The sequence below is a fragment of the Argopecten irradians genome, chromosome 1 (assembly GCF_041381155.1).
Source record: "Argopecten irradians isolate NY chromosome 1, Ai_NY, whole genome shotgun sequence".
Classification (NCBI taxonomy): Eukaryota; Metazoa; Mollusca; class Bivalvia; order Pectinida; family Pectinidae; genus Argopecten; species Argopecten irradians.
In genome coordinates this window covers 32,557,279-32,580,245 of record NC_091134.1, presented here as the reverse complement: position 1 = coordinate 32,580,245, position 22,967 = coordinate 32,557,279, and the positions used below count along the sequence as shown (strand labels likewise).

General features: G+C 34.4%; 1 protein-coding gene across 2 annotated transcripts in view; it reads right to left on the bottom strand.

Moving 5' to 3' along the window:
- The window catches only part of LOC138324536 (protein C-mannosyl-transferase DPY19L3-like), a 38,459-nt gene extending 25,670 nt beyond the window's left edge, over positions 1-12,789 (bottom strand). The window contains exons 1-2 of one of the 2 annotated variants that reach the window (XM_069269592.1): positions 12,690-12,789; positions 10,547-10,840 (exon numbers count right to left, since the gene is read on the bottom strand). In XM_069269592.1, coding sequence (XP_069125693.1) covers positions 10,547-10,819 — 273 coding nt within the window. In that variant the 5' untranslated portion in view covers positions 10,820-10,840; positions 12,690-12,789. Of the gene's footprint in view, positions 1-10,546; positions 10,841-12,409; positions 12,539-12,689 lie in introns of those variants that run through there. The other variant, XM_069269600.1, reaches the window with a different exon arrangement.
- Between the last annotated feature and the right edge of the window lie 10,178 nt (positions 12,790-22,967).

Sequence of the window (22,967 nt, the reverse complement as noted above, 5' to 3'; positions counted from 1 at the left end):
GTCTATCAGTGACTACAATAGACCAGGAAATGTCACAGACAGTCTCCCGGAGATGTACGGACAGCAATAACCAAAGGAGAATAAACGCGGTGGAGACATGAAATACATTTTTATGTAGTCCTAGAAAGTTTTAACAATAGTTGGCAATGCCATTTTTCTCCTCTAAATGGCAAGTTCCCGCATATAGATGACTTTTGATGTCAATTATCTACCAACAAACTTTCTAGTCATATCTTCTTGGCTGCTTTATTCAATTACAAACAAAGTAAAATTGCATCTGCAGTGACAAACATCAATTGTGAAATCCAACCAAAATACATTTTAAATGAAACATATCTAATGGGAAGTGGATTACATAATGCTTTGTCACACATAGCAAAACAATAACACGTAGCCTTAAAAATGAAGATTTACAAGAAGTACTAGAAAATGCTTATAAACTACTGTCAGAAATTCTAAAACAACACTATTAGGCTCTTTTCACTTGGTAAATTGTGGTCCCAATTAAAAACCAAGAACTTTTAAAATATGCAGAATAATGAAACCAATCACAAGTGAAAAAGACTTGATTCACATATGCAATTTACTTCCTGATCTGTAGACAAAAAGCCCAAGGGGATGGTTATATAATTGTATGATATCTAAATTATATCAAACTGGCATCTTTTGATCCTTTCTTCAGATTCCTCGCACGTTTACATATGGTGCAACAAAAGTGATTAGTATACAGTAAAAGTGGAAATGTTTGCAGTGTGGAAATGAATTTTCTCTTATTTCACGATTACTGATAATAAAGTCCAAGACACCGTTTCTTGTCTGGTAGCACAGATACATTCATCGCTGCATTCAATTTGTCAGCGTTATGTAACTAAGTTATCATGGTCATTGACAGAAACTGGTATAATTATAAGAACATGTAATAAGTTACTAAGATGACTGTGTTGTATAATAAATTGTTTCATAATCGATGCAAAATAAATAAAATTTACAGTTATAGATCCTTTCTTTCACCCAAAAGTTGAGGTTCTGTATATTCTGACATATGTTGTAATGCTTTGATGCATACTTTCACCACGAGAATATACATATCCATTTTCTGGATATTCTTAAGTTGACGATTATATATAATTAGAGATCAGTTCAAAATTAAAACAATCACAGTACAGTCGTAATGAAAACCCAAAGGGAATAATACCTGTAAAGCACAAACTCAAATGTGAGTTTCCACTCGATTCAATTAGTGGAAAAGTTCCAAATATATGTCTTATTCAGGTAAACCATTATATTTTGTTATAAAATAGCTATAGTATTAAGGCAGCCATATTAAACTTTCTTAGAAGCCTAAAAATAACAAGACTGTATATGCTGTCCTTCCGATACTCCAATGACCAATACTAATCTTGAAACCATTCTCAATCTGAATCTCTAGGGGTCACACTATCACACATGTGCACATGCATTGGAACTGAAGAAAAATTAACAAAATTTAAATTTCAAGATGGCAGGTATCTTCGATTTTATTACATTCAAAACTAACATTAGTTGGTTCGACTGCCTCAGTATCCTAAAATAGTGATAAAAATTATTATGTAGAAATATTAAAATGGATATATATATTATAAAATATCGCAGTAACAAGAGTTACCTTGATGTTGGTGAACCACATGTGGTTCTCATGTATGGTCCGCATGTACAGTGCATGTTTGTAGCCGATGTAGAGACAAACTAAAACCCCAAATCCGTTAATGATTAGCTGTTGTAGAGGTACCCCCATCACAGCTAAGTTATCCTTTCCTGACTGTGAGGAACTGAGGCCCTTGGTGTATCCATTCCGTGATCCCCCTGTCTTATGACGAGGGGGACGTCGTCTTCGTAGCTCAGTCATCTCGTTATTTCTATCTGCCTTTGTTCATCACTTAATTAGGTGAATGGCAATATCAGATATAATATTTCATGTTGTTATCACTCAACAATAATTTATCTAAATGACAGCTCGAGATCAACAGAAAGACAAATGACATCAAAGACATGAAACGAATTCAGTTCTGGTAAGTTGGATCCAATTTTAATGCCTGTAAATTGTGCATAGGTTCCAGTCACTTAAGCATCCAAACTTGATAAGAATAGCTGCTCATAATATTCCAAGGAATAGCTAGTACTTGTGTCTCTCCAATCTCCGGATCATACATGAATTCATAGCTACTGGAAAAGGCTATAATCTGCTACTCCTGTACCGGATGAAAGAGTCAAAGCATCACAATAGCACATCACATGTTTGGTAGTATGTCGAGTGACAGCATGGCTTCTCCTAATATAACGTGAGCGGATCTGTCCTCTAACAGAGCATCACTATGGGAAGTACAGCACTGACAGACCAATCAAAGGTCCATGACAGCATCGGGTGGCGTTAAGTCACAATCTATACCAGCACATGTCCATATGTTTCTCTGTACTCCCAGATAGACACGACATATAAATGGAGGAGTCAGCGCTTGTGTGGAACCAAGAAGGTACCAACGCTGCGTCTGTAATGGTAATATTCAGTAATGCTCTACACACAAACCTCCAGATCAATAAATACAAGTTCACGAGAAGCTGTCTATGCCAAAAGGGGAAGAAACGCCTGAATCAATAGTAACATGCGGGGGAATCTTGTGGTGGTCTTTTGCTCACCCCACATGGTCAATGCTCAATGAGGCATGACCAAATGACCAACACTCAAAGGTGTGAATTTTCAGGTAGTGTTGTGGTTATAATGGGTGGTTGTGGTTAATTATGGGTCGGGCTGATGGTGTGAAGATATTTGAGACTGTCGTCATTCTTCAGTGAAAACCATAGTAATCATTTACATTATGTGTGCTTGTCTAGGTGCTGAAAACAATATCCATGCTACTGCATTGGCAATACGCAGTCTAAACTGGATGTCATCAGGACAAGCACAGCAATAAATGGTAAAAACAGGTTTCTGGATTGTACAAGTTAAATTAAAATGTAACATGCTATAGAATTAAGCTAGAATAGACAGGGAGCTGGATTGGACATGGGCGATGATAGGTTACACTATATTTCTATTTCCTTTAATGTTTAGGACTACTATGCACTTACTAGTGAATGTCTCCCGAATGGAAACAGCAATTAAAATGTAATATTATACTGTATTTATTCCATTAGAAGTGGCCGTCTCTAATAAACGCCCAACCTATTTTCTTAGTTATTTTTCCAACCCAAGTCACAAAACTTCCAATCCAAATGTCAAATTTTCCAAATGTAAGTCACCAAATTTCCCAAACGTCAAGAGTTCACACTGTAAAGTAACAAATCGATAGAAAATGGGTATATATCATATTACCTCATGTACAATGTAACAAACAGTAAGTTATCCATGAACATTTCAGTTCAGAAAGGTCAATACCCTATCATCTGTTCTATCCTTCTAATCGTTTTAGGAAATCAATTATACACATTTATATATCAAAAAGTCAAAATTTAATTATTTAGCAGTTTAGGGCATGATGTTTCTATTTCATATTCTATTAATTAGTGTAGATACTGGGATTATACACATAAAAATAAACATTATTACATCAGTGGGCGGATATGAAATGTTTGCACAAAATAAGAAGACAAACTAGAAATATGTTAGACATTAAGTGCTCGCTAACTACTTTCTAACCTTAATTTACAGTATGAAATCATCCTCAGCAACAGGTGTCCCGTGTACGTAGCACTAGAACAGTGTCCAGTGGTGACTTATATGTGCCACGCTTTAACGCCTTTCTGGAGTACATTAGATCTAGAGCTCAGACACCCAGACTGATATTTTATATATAATTCATAGTAGAATAGATTATCGCTGACAAGTATGTCTTAGTATATGTTGTTGAAAGGTTGAATTCACTAAAATCACGGCAAATCTATTAAACGGTATGAGACACTGACTTCCGGTATTGTGTGCAGTTGGAATCTGCGGATATACACAGACTCTACACTCGACAAGGAAAAGAATAGAGCGAGTTTACTCACACTAAAAAGTTTGGTTTTCATTTTAATTAATTTAACGTCCTATTGACAGCGAGGGTCGTGTAAGGAAGTACCAGATTTGTCGGTGGAGGAAAGCCAGAGCACATGGAGAAACAAGAGGCCCATGGGCCTTAACGGTCACCTGAGTTAGAATATATAATGAAACAAATAATAAAACAAATGAAAGACATAAAAACACTATATGCTCTATTGCTGGGCCTTGAAGTTGGTCAGTGATTTATAAATTTGACCTTTTTAGACTATGAAGAGTATTTGCTTCCATCAAACCTGTGAACTTAGAGGTATTTTTTGAAATTTTAATCAATTTGACCCTGTTTGGTCCTGCCCCTCTGGTCCCCCAGGGGGTCATCGAGGACGGATATGGATGTTAAAATGCTATATCTTAGGCTAATAATTCTAATCAAGTTTGACTAATTTCCTACGAAAATTGGGCAAATAATGTTCACAAATATGTTTTTCCTATATAAACTTAAGTAAACTTGACCCCTCCACAGGGGGTAACGTAAGACCCCCAAGGTCATATAATTCACAGTTTTTATAAAACACCTGAAGACCTTTCCATCTATAATTATTTGATTCTACTATATCCAGAATTTTAGAAGATTTTTGAAGTTTTAGCCTATTTGACCCTTTTTTAGCCCCGCCCCTCTACCCCCAGGGGGTCGGCCAGGACCAATGTGGATATGATATTAAAATGCTATCTCAGGCTAATAATTCTAACCAAGTTTGACTCATTTCCTATGAAAATTCAGCAAAAAATGCTCATTAATGTGTTTTTCCTATATAAACTATAGTAAACTTGACCCCCTCCCCAAGGGGAAACAGGAGATCCCAGGGTCATATAATTTACAATTTTTATAAAAAAACTTTAAGACCTTTTTATCTATAAAGTGTATTTGATTATACCATTTCCAGAATTTTAAAAGAATATTTTTGAAGTTTTAGCCTATTTGACCTTTTTTGGCCCCGCCCCTCTGCCCCCGGGGGGTCGGCCTGGACCATTATGGATATGATATTAAAATGCTATCTCAGGCTAATAATTCTAACCAAGTTTAACTCGTTTCAAATGAAAATTGAGCAAAAAATGCTCATAAATGTGTTTTCCCTATATAAACTATAGTAAACTTGACCCCCTCCCCAGGGGGAAATGTGAGACCCCAGGGTCATATAATTCACAATTTTTGTAAAGGACCTTAAGACCTTTCTATTCATGAAAAGTATTTGTTTCTACCATTTCCAGAATTTCAGAAGAAGATTTTTGAAGTTTTAGCCTATTTGACCCTTTTTTAGCCCCGCCCCTCTGCCCCCAGGGGGTCGGCCAGAACCAATGTGGATATGATATTAAAATGCTATCTCAGGCTAATAATTCTAACCAAGTTTGACTCGTTTCCAATGAAAATTGAGCAAAAAATGCTCATAAATGTGTTTTCCCTATATAAACTATAGTAAACTTGACCCCCTCCCCAGGGGGAAACGTGAGACCCCAGGGTCATATAATTCACAATTTTTGTAAAGGACCTTAAGACCTTTCTATTTATGAAAAGTATTTGATTCTACCATTTCCAGAATTTCAGAAGAAGATTTTTGAAGTTTTAGCCTATTTGACCCCTTTTGACCCCGCCCCTAAGGCCCCTGGGGGTCAGTCATAGAAAATTTGTTAATAGGATTAAATGGCCATCTCATACTGATAATTCTGACAACATTTGACTCATTTCCTATTACAAATGACCAAATAATGCGCAAAAAAAGTGTTTTCTCAATATAAAGTATAGTAAACTTAACCCCCTCCCCAGGGGGAAACTAGAGACCCCAGGGTCATATAATTCACAATTTTTGTAAAGGACCTTAAGACCTTTCTATCTATGAAGAGTATTTGATTCTACCACATCTGTGAGTAGAGAAGAAGATTTTTGAAATTTTACTCAATTTTACCCCTTTTGGCCCCTCCCACAGCCCCCTGGGGGGTGGGGAACATATAATTCACAATTTTGATTGGCCTTATGCCTTAGAAGGTTTGTGCAAAATTTCATTGAAATTGCTTCAGCAGTTTTGGAGAAGAAGTCGAAAATGTAAATTGTTTACGGACATACGACGGACGACGCACGACGACGGACAAAAGGCGATTAGAATAGGTCACTTGAGACTTCGTCTCAGGTGACCTAAAAACCACCGACCAGTGGTCAGTACATGGCAACTGCCCCACATGAGATTTGAACTCAAGACCCAGAGGTGGAGGGCTTATGGTAATATGTTGAGACATCTCAACCACTCGGCCACTGCGGCCCTCCAGATAACTAAGATTCAGCCAAAAAACAATCTATGATCAGGTAACTTTGAAAAAACAAGAAGAGATTCCAGAAGGATCATGAGACCCTCCATTGAATGATCTACGTAGGTCATAGACTAACAGGAAAGAGGTTTTTTTTCTAGTTTAAATTTGATGTTAATCGGATTAGTGGGAAAATTGTACAATCTTAGATAAAATCATGAAACTTGGCACAAATATATTAAATAAAATAGGTTTATCTAAAACTAATTTGAAAATAAGATCTTCAGTTTTTATTCTAAGAAATAGTGATGTTATCAATTCCTTCTGCAGATTGGCGGCCTGTTGGCCATCTTGTTTTTGGATTAATCCTAAAATGCTAATTGCATAACTAGTCAGAAAGAAGAGCCTGGGAAATAGTATTAACAAATGAGGCATTAAGTGGAACCTACATAATTGTCTAATTTCAAGACTGATTTCTTCAGCACTTTCTGGGAAATATCATCAACAAATAAGAGATGCAACTCCTGTGCCAGGTCCTGAATGGTATATTCTAGGTTCATCTGGTGGTGCTTAAAAGCAGGTCGTCATCAGGGCACAGCTTACATGGTGAACAAATAGTACAGTATTTTCTGGGAAATAGTGATAGGGAACTTCATTTGTCAAATTCCTAGATAAGTTAGCCATATTCTGTTTTATCAGTACCAAAACGCAATATACAATCTATGCACTAAGGGGGACCTCCATATGAAATTTGAGACTGCATGATCATGCAAGTTCTTCCTGAGAAATAGCGATCAGAAGAATTGTTTACTGACAGACGGACAAATCACAGAAAAAGGGTGATTTGACTATACTGCCCACCATCTGATGTCAAATGAAGGTCTATTAATCTCCCAAGAGTCATCTTGAAATAAAAATTCAAGTTCGTGCGTTTTTTATTCTTGTGTGTATTTGAAGACAAAGAAGTGGCCATTACATCACTGCATTAAGTCACATAAATAACAAATCCCATTTCCTACCACATCAAATATTCACAGGTCCACGGAGACAGCTGCTGTCCATTCGGGCTGTGCACATTTGTTCTGATTGAAATTGGACCAGCGGTCTGACGTCCCACGTGTAATTTCAATAATCATGATGAATTTATGAATGAATATCAATAATGTGCGGTTTGTCAGTGATCTATACACTGCTTCACTGATCCCTGCTATATCTGTACACTTAATCTTGTACACAGCGATACACATGATTGTTTGTACACAGCTCATCTATCATTACCATTCTCATTGATTGGTGAGCAGTATGGTGTATAATGCCGTGGTGACATATACAGGTATTAAACTTCACATAATCTCTCTAATATCTAATGAATTAGCTGGTGTTATATTTTTGTAGCGAAATTGAAGGAGCATGACAATGAACAAAATGGCTATACATATTCACAATAATCATACATACCTTAGCAACCACCTCTGTATAAATATGACCATTTTCTTGTTGTCCCGAATGGCCAATTCAACATGATTATACCTTTGTACATATTGACCACATGTAAAGATATTTTTTTCTTTGTTCCTTTGTTTATCTTTACTGACAGGTTTGATTATAGTATATGAAAAAAACCTTCAAACATGAATAACATACAGCATTCACATCAATGCATGCAACAGTCACCTGAAAGCACTTTGATACCATGTCAACACTTTCTCAATCTTAATCAATAAGAAAATCCATTATATCTTGACTTGTTTATAAATTCCTACAGCACAAGATTACCAGTAATTTGAAGGATTTGTAAAGATTGTTGTACATATGTTTTGAAATCTCACTCATTGGTGAAATAGTAAAAATTAGATTACACTACCTAGAGGTACCTGGGGACCAGGGGTGGGGGTGTATATTGATATATAGGCTAGTAGGCTTAATTACATTTGATATCATCAACAATTCATCGATTATCTGAATGATTCTGCCAGAAGTTGAGGAGGGTTATTCTTGAACAATCAAATCTATGATGATTGTTATAAAAACAAAAGGCCCAAAGGGCCTGTATTGCTCACATGGTTTGTTATGCCAAGTTATGTTCTGAACACAACATCATTGTTTCTTGTCTCAAAGATTTTATTTTTATAGATTATCTCCAATTTCCTTATTTGGTCTGCCCCTCCGGCCATAGGGAGGTCTGAGCCCAGATCATATACAAACTCTGTGACTTAAAGGATTTACCTCTATTTCCCCTATTGGGCCCCGTCCATCCTGTCCCCGAGGGTACAGATACAAGATTTATACACAAACTCTGTTCCTCTTCTCCAAAGAATGTTTCAGGTCATGTAGAACTCTATGACTATTAGGGATAAACAGGAAATGTTGAGGGACTAGGAAGGAAAACCTATGGCGCCGTGGAATAAGCTGATATATATGTAAGGCCAAGTTAGCTAAAAACTAAACACTTTTCATCTAGATTTTTCGCTTGACAGTCTGTCATAGACATCTGCAGGAGCTAACATAAATTAGTATAAATACAGTGAAGGTATTTGGATTTGATTCAGATTCATATACATATATATATGTGAATTACAAACACTTATTATTAAAGGTATTCAAACACTTATTATTAAAGGTATTCAATCGTGTTAAATCCTGTCCTATTTCAGTTGGTTCTACGACCAAGCTTCCAAATGAAAGCTTCACATGTACCTACACTTTTAATGAGTGGAAGTTGGTGTTTTTGCAGAACTTTTAAACTGATATATAGATTGGTACTTTCTATCCAACAATTAATCCATTTAGGTAAGCACTATGTTGCATAAACTGTATTTCTTATTTAAAGATGTGAAACAAATGGTTAGGGTCTGTTACCCTCTTACCCTTTTGGAGAGAGTTCAAGACAAGCTTTTTCTTAAAAATAGGTATATATAATGCAGCTAGGTCACAGTGACTTGATTCTAATTTGTATACACAACACACCATTTAACTTTGATGGGCCGACCCATACACCAAGTATGAAGTTTCAGTATATATACCTTCGCTATAATATAGGAGAAACAGACTGGACAAGCTTTTTCTTCATGATCAACAGAAGTCAATGGTCAAAATATAGGTCACAGTGACCTGGTTTTGGTAATCTGTACGTGACACACTGTCTCAGCTTGATGATGAATAAATTAAGTTCCAGTCACCTATGATATTGTGTCGCACCTTGATGATGAATCAATTAAATTCTAGTGTCTTATAATATAGGAAAGACAAATGTTTTATTAAATTGAGGTCAAAGGTTGAAATATAGGTAGGTCCCAATGACCTGGTTTCAGTTTTGGTATGCAACAAACAGTCTTACTGTAATGGACCTATTGAGAAATTAAGAAGATCCAATGCTTTATATTCTATGAAACAGTCTCAAGGAGATGGTAGTGATTGTGTGAAAGATACAGCACAAACCTATGGTAAACTCCAGTTTCTTGTGGGAGACTTATAGCAGCATATTGGCTCTGACAAAAGTGGCTTCAGAATATGTCCGTTTCGAGATCCCAAAACGATGTGGGTTAAATACAATTTACTGTCGATTAGTCTCACCATCCGGTGATTATGACATCATCATTTGATGTGAATTTCTTGACGTCATAATTATAAGAAGGTGGGACTAATAGGGCTGGGTATTGGAAGGTCTAAAACGATACGATACGTATTGAATATACACTGAAACAATATACGATACGTATTGACGATATACTGGACCTCTTTTTTCAAATTCAGTTGACCATTGTGTTTTGAATATTGTGACAATCAAAGACAATTTTGATAAAACATTCTATAACCTGGCAAAAACCTACCAATCATTTGATTTGGTTCACCATCTGTGTTGATTAATTTCTGTCAATTCGCATTCTTAGCTATGAAAAGACATTTCTAATCCATCTAGGTGACACAGATGCTTTAAACACTTCCTTTTGATCGAAATGCTCTTACTTGAATGATGTTTTAGAATAAATTTTGTTTGGAGTTTCCCCTTTCTATCATGAAAACAGTAATTTGAGTTGTTAAAACAATACAGCGATATACAGCATGTTTGCGTATCGATATTCGATACCCTTCTGAAAACCGATACGTATCGGTATATCGATAAATTGATCCAGCCCTAGGGACTCATCGATGATAAATTGTACTTTAAACACGTCGTTTTGGTGACCAAGAATAACACATGTATATAAGTTCACATAAGACATAATAAATACTTACCTTGATATTTGTAAACCAGAGCCAGTTTTCATGAATCTGTGCCATATACTTGGCATGTGTCAGTCCACTGTAGAACATGGCCACTAGGCCAATGATCAAACTGCCCCAGGACATGTACAGTACCCATTGTGGGGAGTCATCAGTGCCTTCCTGGTCCCCAGCATCTTTGGACGGAGTCGTGGACTTAGAGGCAGAAGCAGCTCCTTTCTGATTGACAGGAGAGGTACTCTTTTGGGAGCGACCTTTGCCCTTCCTCTGTCGCACCTCAGACATGCTGAGAGTGGTGGTTGTAACCTTTAAAATGATTGAAAACAAGTTAAATAATAATTGGGTGTAACAATACATCAGACTCGATATGTTGTGATTGTATGCCTCCCAAATCCAACAAGTCAGTAACAATCGACAATAATCGATAGTTTCAATAGTTAGATATTTTTTTGAAGCTTGGACTAAAAGATGTACTCACAGAGTTCTGATACAGGTCTGAGAGAGGTCTGAGAGAGGTCTGAGAGAGGTCTGTTTCCCTTGACTGAGACTAAGATAGCAATATAAAAAGTATTGCAATCGTTAAAATTGTAGGTGATAGTCACCCCTAATAATAGATTAATAATGCACTGTTTTTAAATAACAAACTAACACTGGTATGTAGAGCTTGAACATAAGGTTTTAATGTGGAGTAATTAAAGTAGACATTTATAATCCTATACATCACTCAACAGAAAGCGCATGCGCATTGTCAATTAACTCCATCGATGGAGCTGTGGGTCCCAACACATTAAAAAGACCAACAAACCTACATGAGTCATGTACAGGTTTTATGAGAATTTATTCAGATTTTCTTGTTCTTCCTACCAGATAGGTTTGTCTAGCTGGCCCTGATTTATCGACAAAATCATAACTCTGATATTTTAGATTTATAATTAACGTCAGTTTTAACTGTGTGCATGTTTACAAGCTTTCAATGAGCTTAAAGATGCTCCACCGCTGACAAATAGTATTTTTTCTCAATAAAAAACAGGAGCAGACAAATTCACATTTTTCTTCAGTTACAAAAGTTACCTATTTTATACCGTAAATAACCACCATTGAAAAAGTTTGAGCTTCTTAATTTACTTAAGATAAAAATATTAAACATAATTTAATAATATTGCAATCTAATTAAAATTCAATGTTCATTATCTATTCCATAAAAGAGTTTACAGTGTAGATAATAATCATCAAATTTTAATTAGGTAGATAATATAGCATCATTTTTTGTGTTAATTAGAATTATAGTTCAAATGATGAGTATCGTTTAAGCTCTGCCTTTAGAGAACCTACTGTTGTAGCGGAAAAGATATCACCCTCTGACCACAGGGCCATGTATAGTCTCTATATATGAAAAATTAGCCAGAAATACATATAAATAAACACAGCTAGAATAACATCCCCAACTAACATCCAGGTATGTATCAAAGCCGTGTTTGAATAGAATAATTTTTAACGTGACATAATTGATGGCCAGTCGTACCTGATTTGGTTTCCCACACCTTTATAGAGGGACCTTGCAGTTGCGGAAAAGTCAGTCAGAAGGTGATATCTTTTCCGCTACAACAATAGCTACCTTTAGAGTGGAGTGGAATGTTGTGCTTAAAATCCAAGACTTCCCAAACAAAAGAAAAAGATCCACCTTACCTAAATCGACCCCTAAACAAAAGGCCCAGTTAAATTATCTCCTTATCTAGATCTTCTAAAGTTATTCAAGTTCGCTATCTGATCAAATTAGGACCTGGGGTAACATGTGCACTGAAGGCCATAATCAGGTGTACGTAGCTGAGTTTGTTTAAAAACAAATTCAGATTGTTTAAATGGAACAATTCTTACGAAAATAAACCACGTTCTACGTCAAACAATTGCCAAATCCTCAGATGTTTTAACTATATCAATACAAGTCAGGGACATTCCTTGCAAGACATTCCAGACACCTGTAAGATTCGTCTGAGGGGAGAAAACTCGTGTTCAAAACAAACTGCAAGTGTCCGGAACCGGCAAACGTGGCAAATATCATATTACCAAGATAAACAATGCTGCTAGTTAACTTTAAATGAATGAGAAAAGTCGGTAAGAACCATATCGCCAATCTCAAACATACATGCACTCTTACCTGACTGTCTGTCACTCTTTTAGTCGCTAGCAACGACGAGAGGGGCACAGGTGCGCTGCTTTTCCAAAATCAGCGCCCTCGGTAAATAATTTTGCGGAATGCTTCCAAAAAATATTTTTACGAAATTCCTCTATCGTAAGAAGAGTTACTTCCCTTGATTCATTCTATGTGGGCGCGCCTGCGGACCTGTTCAAGAATATATAAAAGAATGATTAAAACAAAATATGAATAAAAAAAAATGCACCCCTGAAAATATTTGAGCATTATTCTTAAATCTTAAAAGCAAACTAGGCCTAATTCAGGAAGGGAAATGCATTTGTATTAATTAAAGGTAACATTTTAACTAAGCAAATCGGAAGAAAAAGAAGATGTGTCATAGAACTATACGGTGTATTTCGATTTTATATATGGGTAGATTTTGGTAATTCGTCATGTAGTATTAGGCCTCGTTATCATCCTGATCAACGACTTAATTACCACTACATATAACCACAGAATTTGTTTTATTTGGTTTTCAGTTAAAATGTTGTTTGTCAATCAAATAATACCTATCATCGCTTTAAAGCACAGGGACCTGGCACGAAAATTTTTAACCAACAGTATACATATATATATATATATTATAGATACTATAATATATATATATATATATACTGTTGGTTAAAAATTTTCGTGCCAGGTCCCTGTGCTTTAAATGATATTACTTTGCACGTGTCTTTTTCTTGATGTTTTATCGGGTGTTTTTTTCATCTTCATTTTCAAAAAGTTAATAAAATCCTTTAAGCTCGTATCTATTTGACTGTTAACCGTTTGAAGGTGTTTCGCACGAAAGAGAATATTTTTCATCATCATAAGGGTTTGAGACATGGTTGCGGAAGATTTGTTCTGAAACTCGTGAGTCTCCCACCAAAAACGTGAGAAGCGTTACACTACTACAATGACATGCCTATACAGCTTCATGTAGGTCATGGGGAAGAAATTACCATTATCATTTTTTTTCGCAAATGCAAGATCGAAATTCGAGACCGGGACCAACACTAATCGGATGCTTTGCCAATCGAGTTTCCTGATCTTTCAAATCCAGAGCCGTTAAAAGAAAACCAAGTTAGATGTCCAGGGTTCGACCCCTAACAGAGGTAGTGATTTAACAATTTACAAGCACTCAGTTACATTCCGCTACAGTTACAAAACTATTAAGCTTAATGCTGGAGTTCATTCGTGTGTTATTAGTTTCTGTAGTATTATTGTCTAACCACTACTCATTTCTAGGCTACTACTCAACAGTTTGTAATTGTGTCCAAAAGAATTCCGTGTAGTGAGTAGATGATGACGTACAATATACAGACGTACTTTACAAACACACTGACTTTATAAATGCTCAGTTTACCTATAACAGTTAATGCGGATTTGTGGTATTTAAAGTATAAATCTATACAACGACCGGTGTCATCTAACGACTAGCTTTCCTGAGTAGCTGAACCTTTGTTAAATCACTGTATCTCGCATCGTCATTTCTCAATATCTCAAACATATCAACATACTAATCTGAAAAGACAATTTATAGCATTTCTTTGGCATTTCTTTAAGATTTTCGGTGCCTTTGGTGAAATGAAAACATTTAAATGAAAAGACAATTAATTTAGTATATGTGAATATAATACACGTATGACCATTTTTGTTGCTAATAAAGATATGCCGAGTTTTTATTATATTTCAGCAACGACAGGTGTTACATTTCATAACATATGCTCATTACTGTCTATAGAGTAGATCATATTAACATACTACAAATATAAATGCGAAGACAACGATAATAGGATATTGTTCTATCACGTAATATGACGTCATAAATACAAAACGATTTCGCGGGGAATTTTAAAAGCGGCACAGTCATTGGCTTAACTGAATTATTGGGATATCAATGCGCCACAACTCAATTTGTTTTATTGTCAAAGAAAGTAAAATAACGGAAATTTATGCCTAATTAGTGCCTGATTGTGTTATTTGAATTAAATTATAAGCATTATTCTCAATAACTTTTGCGGTTATGAAGTCATAGACACAAAAAACCGGCGGACTTTCTTTTTCATAGACGCGAAAGAATGTCCTTCCCTTTTTGTCTATGACTTCATAACCCCAAAAGATATTGAGAATAATGCTTAAAAGGTTCTGTCCATATTTTTTTTCTTTTGAATATTTTTTATTGCATCAATCACATATAAAAGTTACAATTTTCTAAATGCTCTCCAGGAAAAATGTATAACAGATACAATATATGTTAATAACTTTATAATAATATTTCATTCTAAAATAAGCTTGATACTTTCCCATTTCTGTCGGTACTTGTTTGCTGCGTTTGGAGTAAGCATATAGGTCGAATACTGATCAATGGCTCTGTAATTTCTAATAAAGTTCTTACATACATGTATTTCCCAATTTGGAATATTATCATATTGTCGCATTAAAGATATATATTTTTTAACCAATAATATGCATACATTTAGACCTGTCAATTGAATGTTTTCTACCAGACCAAATAGGAAAATAGCAGGATTTCTTTCTAATACAACATTATATTTAAGATTAACAGGATTTATAAGACCTGTCCAGAGTGCTTGGCTATGTGGACAATTCCAGAAAAGATGCAATATTGTTTCAGATGCCCTACTACAAAAACTACATTCCTGATGTTCTAAAATATTTCGTTTTAAAAGCATAGAATTTGTGAAGAAGATTCTATGTTTTATTCTAAATTGTAAAGTTAGTAATTTCTGTCCATATTTTAATAAATAATAGACTTGTAATATTTCGGTAAATACTGGAATATCTGGGCGATGGAATTTCATGACATGTTTTTCCACTTATAATTCTGTTGATATAAAATCTTTGTACTCTAAAAGCCAACTTATAAATAGCATACTATGTATGCCTTCACGCATTTACTTGTATTTATACTGTTTTATATGCCTGCACACATGATCTTCTCCACAAAGTGGAGTCTATGAGACCAACAGAGAAAGTCTGGTATAGCTCTTATTTTTTATGTTATCACTATCGTTTTTTACTTTAAAAAAAAACAGAAACAAAAAACAGACGAATATTCGTAGCCATGATGGCCCAATCGAGACGCGATGGTTCCACTGAATATAATAGTAGCAGTCCACCCATCCACAGAAATGACCGAAAGAATGATTGTATACTTCCCTTTATTACAAAGAACTTTAATGTAATAATTTATAACTAATAATATAACACTATCACTTTTATTAAAACTAAACTATTGTATCAAATGTGTGTCATGTTCTCTAATTCAGATTTTATTCTATTCTTGATTTCAGGTTAATGATTTACTCAGTTTGCACAGGGATGCAACACCTTTGTTTCATGTTTCAGATCCAACAAGTTCAAAGTAAAGTCCGACCAGATTCCTCTTGTAGAACCTCAGCAAGCCACAAAGTCAGACGAGTTATAGCTTAGAATTCGCAGTGGACGAGACACCTACAAAGTGTAAAACGTCTGTGGGTGAGTTTTACCTTGGACTCCTCAAGTACAAACCAGTACATACTAAAAATTATATCAATGTCCGACATGGCAATTAAAAAACTTATCTGTTGCGTTATATCAACTCCGTGCCACCATTATTGTCACCATTATTTTGGTTTGAAAAGTTGTTCACTCTATCAGTTTAACTTTTTTTTTCTTTTCTGAACAACTAAATATGTCATTATAGTTTGTCAGTATTTAAAAGATATGCAACATTTCCTAACCTGAATTTGAAAAGTGACCAAAAAACGAACAAAATAGTCATTTGCACGTTTAGGAAATTTTCCTTTGTAAGGATGTCAGGAATTCAATTGGATATTTAGAGAAATTAAATGTAGTGCAATTCATTTAACATAGCCAATATGAATGCAAACTGGACAGAGGCAAATTCCATAAAACGCGCTAGCGCTTAACGTTGAATTTGCCTCTGTACAGTTGGTATTCATATTGCCTATGAATGTCAATTGAAAGACGTTCAATGCTTATATTTACATTTGGTTACAGTTTTATGATGAAATTCTTAGGGATTTTGCATCTATATAAATTAATCATTCGTTATCGTCATGGATGGAACAGCCATTTGAACAGTCGTCTTCCGTGATCGCTGGCACGACAATTGTGACGTCACAATGATAATGATATCATGATAATCGTTTGCAGTTCATTGTATATATGACTGCCAACTGCGCTTGGTAAGGTTACATAGTGGAACTGCAGTGAAAATGTAAGTATATTATTTTGATCAATATCCTTGTATCGAACACATTGCTTACTTTTGACCTAATCCAGAGTATAAAGTGTCGTCAAACATGTTTACTCCTCAGAAACGCGTGGTCTTGTTCTTCTGTTTCTTTACTTCACTGAAGGCGATGCGGGTAAAAATGCAACCGGCTATTATCGTTAGTTCATTATCGCCATTAGAAATGTTGTGGGTTCCTCTCTTTTTTTTGTTCGAGTCATTTCAACATATAACTGCATGCAATGTGCAAATGTACTCTAAATCATATTAGGTGCTCACTACAAAACAAACTCCTTTACACATTTTTCTTTTATTGAAAGGAACTTGCGCTGTACTTTTTCAAAAACTGATAAAAACCTGCAGAACGAAATAACATTTTATTGTAATATACATGTATACTACATGTACCTGAGTACACCCGTCTTGTCTACATCGAGAAGTGCTTTCTCTCACCTGTACCGGCGAGATCAAACAGACCGCAATTTACCTACAACTAACAAACAAATCAGGGTAACAATAGTGAGAGGTGGCGAGCGGCAATGTTTTGATATACCCAGTTGATCCGATGATCCACCCGTAAGAGTGTTAGTCACAAGATCACCCGCGCGAGTACTTGTCCGTCCTCTTCAACCTGTATTAATTCTCGAGTGATGACCGTTTGCCCAATATAAAGATATTAGCGCTTTAACACCTCGTTATGGAATGTTGACAACAAGATTAATCTTTGATTTAGTTTTGTTGGTGTAGCTGTGAAACTAGAATACACCATTACCCCACTAAATAAACGCCATTATACCGTTATCAATTGGCCAGAACATTCCGCGCGTGACTTGAGAAAAATTGCGGCCAGTTTAATTCCATTGAATTAATGTTTTTCGCCGACGCTACGTAAACAAAAGTAAGGTAAAAATAATTATAGTATAGTGAAATCTTTTAACTTCATTTCCTGAAACCAAATCAAACGCATATAATGGTATCTGAACTACTACAACATATTTATGATAACATTCACCGTAAAGATATCGGAGGAAGTTATATTGTCTAATAAGCATTCTTATTTGTTTTAATGAGTTGGACGTAAATGATACAAGGATGATTCGGCCACCTCCTACCAGTGTGGTATTGGAAATCATATTTAACTTTAAATGGAAAAACTCGTTAAAAATTTATATAAATTCTGTAATAATTTCGTTTTAATATATTTCCTTTTCTTTCTTTTTTCGTAATTGTAGGGTAATAACATAAAGAAATGGATATTGTAGATGTTAATTACCAAGCCAAGTTCCTTTTCTGAGCACAACCTTTTCTTACTTAATGCTAAACAAACTAAGCGGATGAAATTACAACCATCAGGCTTACAATAACACTAATATGATTTTTACAAGATGTTCATTTCACAATTTCTGTTGATCGGGAAACACATTTTCCTTACATGCATAATCCAGCTATACAGTTATAACATTAATTCGGAACCGCGAGGTGTTTCCCCAATAGTATATATTTGTGTTAGGATGTAATCATGTAACATGATGGAAAGATTGAAAGTAGTGATGACAACTGACTGTTATTGATTATTGATAAATATGACTTTATCCTCAACACAACTCCAACTGATTTTTCAAAATTCCAGAACCTGTTGCACATTCCAATGATCCTAAAAAAATTTTCTCAACTTGTTTGGCATATTTAGCCGCCCATTACTTGGCGGATGGCACTTGCCTCCTCGCCTATTAGAGTTTGTGTTGAGAAGTGGAGGACGATCATTCAATGTGATCACATTCAACAGTTCACACCAAAACCTATGGATGTTTTAAAAAGAATCTTTATGGTAATTTAAAGAATATTCAACAACATTTTCTTAAATCATGTTTTGACATCATGGATAGATTCTCTTAACAAACGAAAATGAAAACCTTGAAATTTCGACACTTAAGGATGGTAATCAAAATATACTTCACAAGTATAAATATTGCTCTTCGAAATTGTCTCTCTTGTTATGTTTACGAAACAACTGCTTGTGAATACGAGGGGAAAAAAGGAAACAATAATGTGCTAATAAAAACCTTGTGATTTTTTCTCTCTCGAAGAATTGACGTATTTTCATCATTTTTCTTGAATGATGTTTAAATAAGTTCAGATAATTGTGTATATTTTACTAATCAATGTGTATTATCTATTTCTATTTTTAGGTTTTCCACCTTTACAACGATGAGTAGTATACTAGTAGTTTCACTATTTCAATATTGCCCTATCATTTATCGTTGGAACATTAAGTATCATCAACAACAACAAAAATCACTAAACCTTCATTAGATTTCGTTACCATCTTCATTTAATTGGCTTTTGGATATCATTGTTTTAATGATTTCGTTTCAGTATCAATGTTATCTATTATTTAGTCCATTATTTTTTCTGAACTGTTTTGGGTATTAAGTTATATATTCATATACTGTTTGTATATTACCAATGAAATGCATCAATTAGATGTGTTTTATTTATTTATTATTTTTTTTTGAGTCTGTATTGTCAAAATGTTATTTTATATTCAAGATGGTTTTTTTTTTTTTTTTTGTTTCACTAATTTTATAAAATAAAAGATATTGATGAGTTACTTTGATTATCTAAAATAAATATATGTGGTTTCTTATCATATGTATTTTATGAAGCATTACATTTATCTTGAAATATCGATTGGTAAATTGAAAATGTTAAATGTTATAGCTCATTTTTGCCAAATAAAAATAATAGTTACTTAGTAAAAATTCGTCAGTACTTGTATTGTGACATGTTGTGACATGTGGTATTAAATCTATTAAAGTTTTGTGGCATCGTATTTTTAAAAAAAAAAGGCTAATAGTTTATTTTTCCTTTATGAAATCTATATTCTTTTCAATACATACCTTGGGTATCCTTACACAATCAGATCGCAGTGTATTTTATCGTTTTAACTAATTCACCCCCTGAAGACTCGATTCAACTTCAAGGCTAGAACAGTTCCTTGTGAAATTTGAAGGGTGTAAGAGTTAATAAGTAATGTTATGTTGCTAGATTGGGGAGGATTTCAAAAATACATCTGATTTCTGGTGATAATATTTCGTTTACTACATGTATACATGTTTATATTGCAATTTTCTTGCAGTTCGTTATGGTAAATCATTGAAAGTTTTGAGGCAACAATATTATATTTCAAATGTGGTTATTTTGTTACATTAAACTGTTTTGTATTATCATTATTTCTATTTCGTTAATTTGAAGTATTTGTTTTTATAATACAAAACATGTATCATGTGTAATCTTAAATACTTTTTATATCTATTTTTTTAATATTGTATTTTATGAAATTCTTGGCAATTTCTTATAGGTCGTATTTTTCATTTTTCGTTTTATGACTTTATTACCTGTTTTTTTGGAAATGATCTATTGTTATGTATATAAAATATGAGCATAACACATATTGATGTTTTTATCTTTATTTATAGTTATTCCTTTTAAGGCATTATTATAGCAAATGCACTTTCACATATGGCCAAAATTCATATATAATAATAATTACAATAAGTAACGTTGAATTAATTAATTGTAATAATAGTATTGTTATCTTACATGTGATTTAATATATCTGACGTAGTATCGGCCCGGGACAGGTGTGACTTTTATATAATTACATCATTACCTACCAGTCACGTCTTGTATCTAAACGTATATACCAGATTATCACAGGAATGCCACGGCATTATTGATACACTGTTAATGATTAATTAATTTAAACAACCAGATATTGTACATGGCTCCACTTATCAAAACCACAGTCCTTTGTATCTCCGATAATGCCTGTGTTCACAGCTGATTGAGAAAATTTCTTTCGGTAAAGCTCTTCTCACCGATGTTCTCGCTCGAGAATGGAAACGTAATAACAAAACAGAAAAGTCAAATTATGGCTGTAACAATAATTTATGGTAATTGAATAACGGGTATATTTTCAAAGCGAGGCCGCCATGTCTTACTTGTGACGTAAGAAGTACGATAAAAGAGACCGAACCGATCCAATCATTGTCCAGTTACAATGCCAGACAAACATGGTTTCGCTAGGCTTAATTGAATTGTGGCACAATTTGCGCTGGGTGGACAGAGCAAATTTATTCTATTGTCGACTAAACAAAATAATCTACTTTAACAAACAGTCACTTGTCCGAGTGTATTGACACTTGTGTTGCATTTTGATGGAGCTAACCCTATTTTAAACACATTTTTGTCGCTAATCGATGACCTCCGCATTGTTTGGCCACGATAGCCATAGACCTATACCTTGGGAACTATGCAGCCTTTCGTATAGTAGCAACAAACGCAATTCCGGACTCGACGTCAGATCAAAGTTTTCCGGAAGTTCCATGGCCGAAACTTCCTGCTGGATGGATATGACATCTTTCAATTATCTTATTTCATTGGAGATGTCAGAATTATTAAGATACCATGTTCTAAAGTAACGCACATTGAATGGTTGAAGACAGTACACGTGTGTCTGTTGGTAAAATGATATGATATGCATCAAAGATTTGCAAACTCTCTAACCTAGAAAATGCTGCTGTTAGATTCATATAAGGTGAAAAATTTTCAAAAACGTCAATAAAAACGACAAAAATAGATGACTTGATTGTTTCAGTTATTTTTGTTCTGTACTTTGTTACAGCGAAGACCATTTGAGGGAACGTCATGTTTTAAACGTGACAAAAACTTAGATAAATAAATCGACCTATCGTTAGTACACGGCAATCTGCTCTTATTCTTGCATAACAGTGAATTAAAAAACGCAATCGATTACGTAGATAATCACAGACCATCACATAGAACTTTTAAATACTACAAGGGTAATAAGACCACGTGTTTCTGACGGTTGAGCGTCTTCTGTACTATATGGCGAGACACGTCAAATCTAAATTTACTCGTAGTCTCGCTTCATTTCCGAATATGTATTTTATTGTAAGATGTTAATACAAAAGGGAATTAGACAACAGGCAATGTTCATATTATCCCTCTCCCGGTAATTATTTGAATAACAGTACAATAATTAAATTCACGACTAGAAAATATATGTAGTAAAATTAAAATTAAGACAAGTGTTCACAATTTATCTTGTATTGATAAAATTTCACAAAATTTTGAAAAGTAACTTTAAAATGCACTAATTTTCAATGATATCTGACATAAAGCGTCTGGCAAACACTTTGCTTTAAGTGTAAAAACTTTTTTAAGCTACAAGGGAACATAACGAAACGATGTTTATCAAATAAAAAAAAAAAATAAATAAATAAAACGTCAAGCTAATTGATTCATAAACAACTGTAATAGTTCATAATAACAATAAAATATTTAAACAAATAGGTACGATTTTATGAACTATAAATAAAGCGAAAAAAATAGCATGTAGCCCTTATCCAAAATGATTTACAACCAACAATTCTCTGTTCAGAACCCTGAAAAATTATTTGGAGAATAGACCCATGAACTTCAGAAGAAATTGCCTCTCGCACGTCATCAAAGATAACCGTCATGCAAAGATCAGATTCGAGTCAAATTCAAATGAAAGGTGTAGATAATGAAAACGGAACCAACAGATAAACCGGTTCAGTTTTATCAATATTCCTTTACATCTTTAATATAGAAATTATCAGTTTGAAAGAATGTAATGAAAGAAAGTTCCCTATCTTTTTTGTAACTTTTGTTTAATTTTTATTACGCTTAAACCAGGGAAGACTGTTCGTAGCTCTCCCAGTAAGAAGTGTATTCACAGCATACTATTGTTTTGAATACTAATCGGTGATAATCATCTTATTACATTTTAAAATATCAATGTGTAACTTAATCGAAGAATGAACAAATTCTAATGTTTAATAATGTCCAATAAACCGAAGATGATTGGATATTACTATTCATATTTTACGTCGTTGTTCCTCAAATACATATTTTATATCTGATGTTTAATGTCTATTTTCACAAAC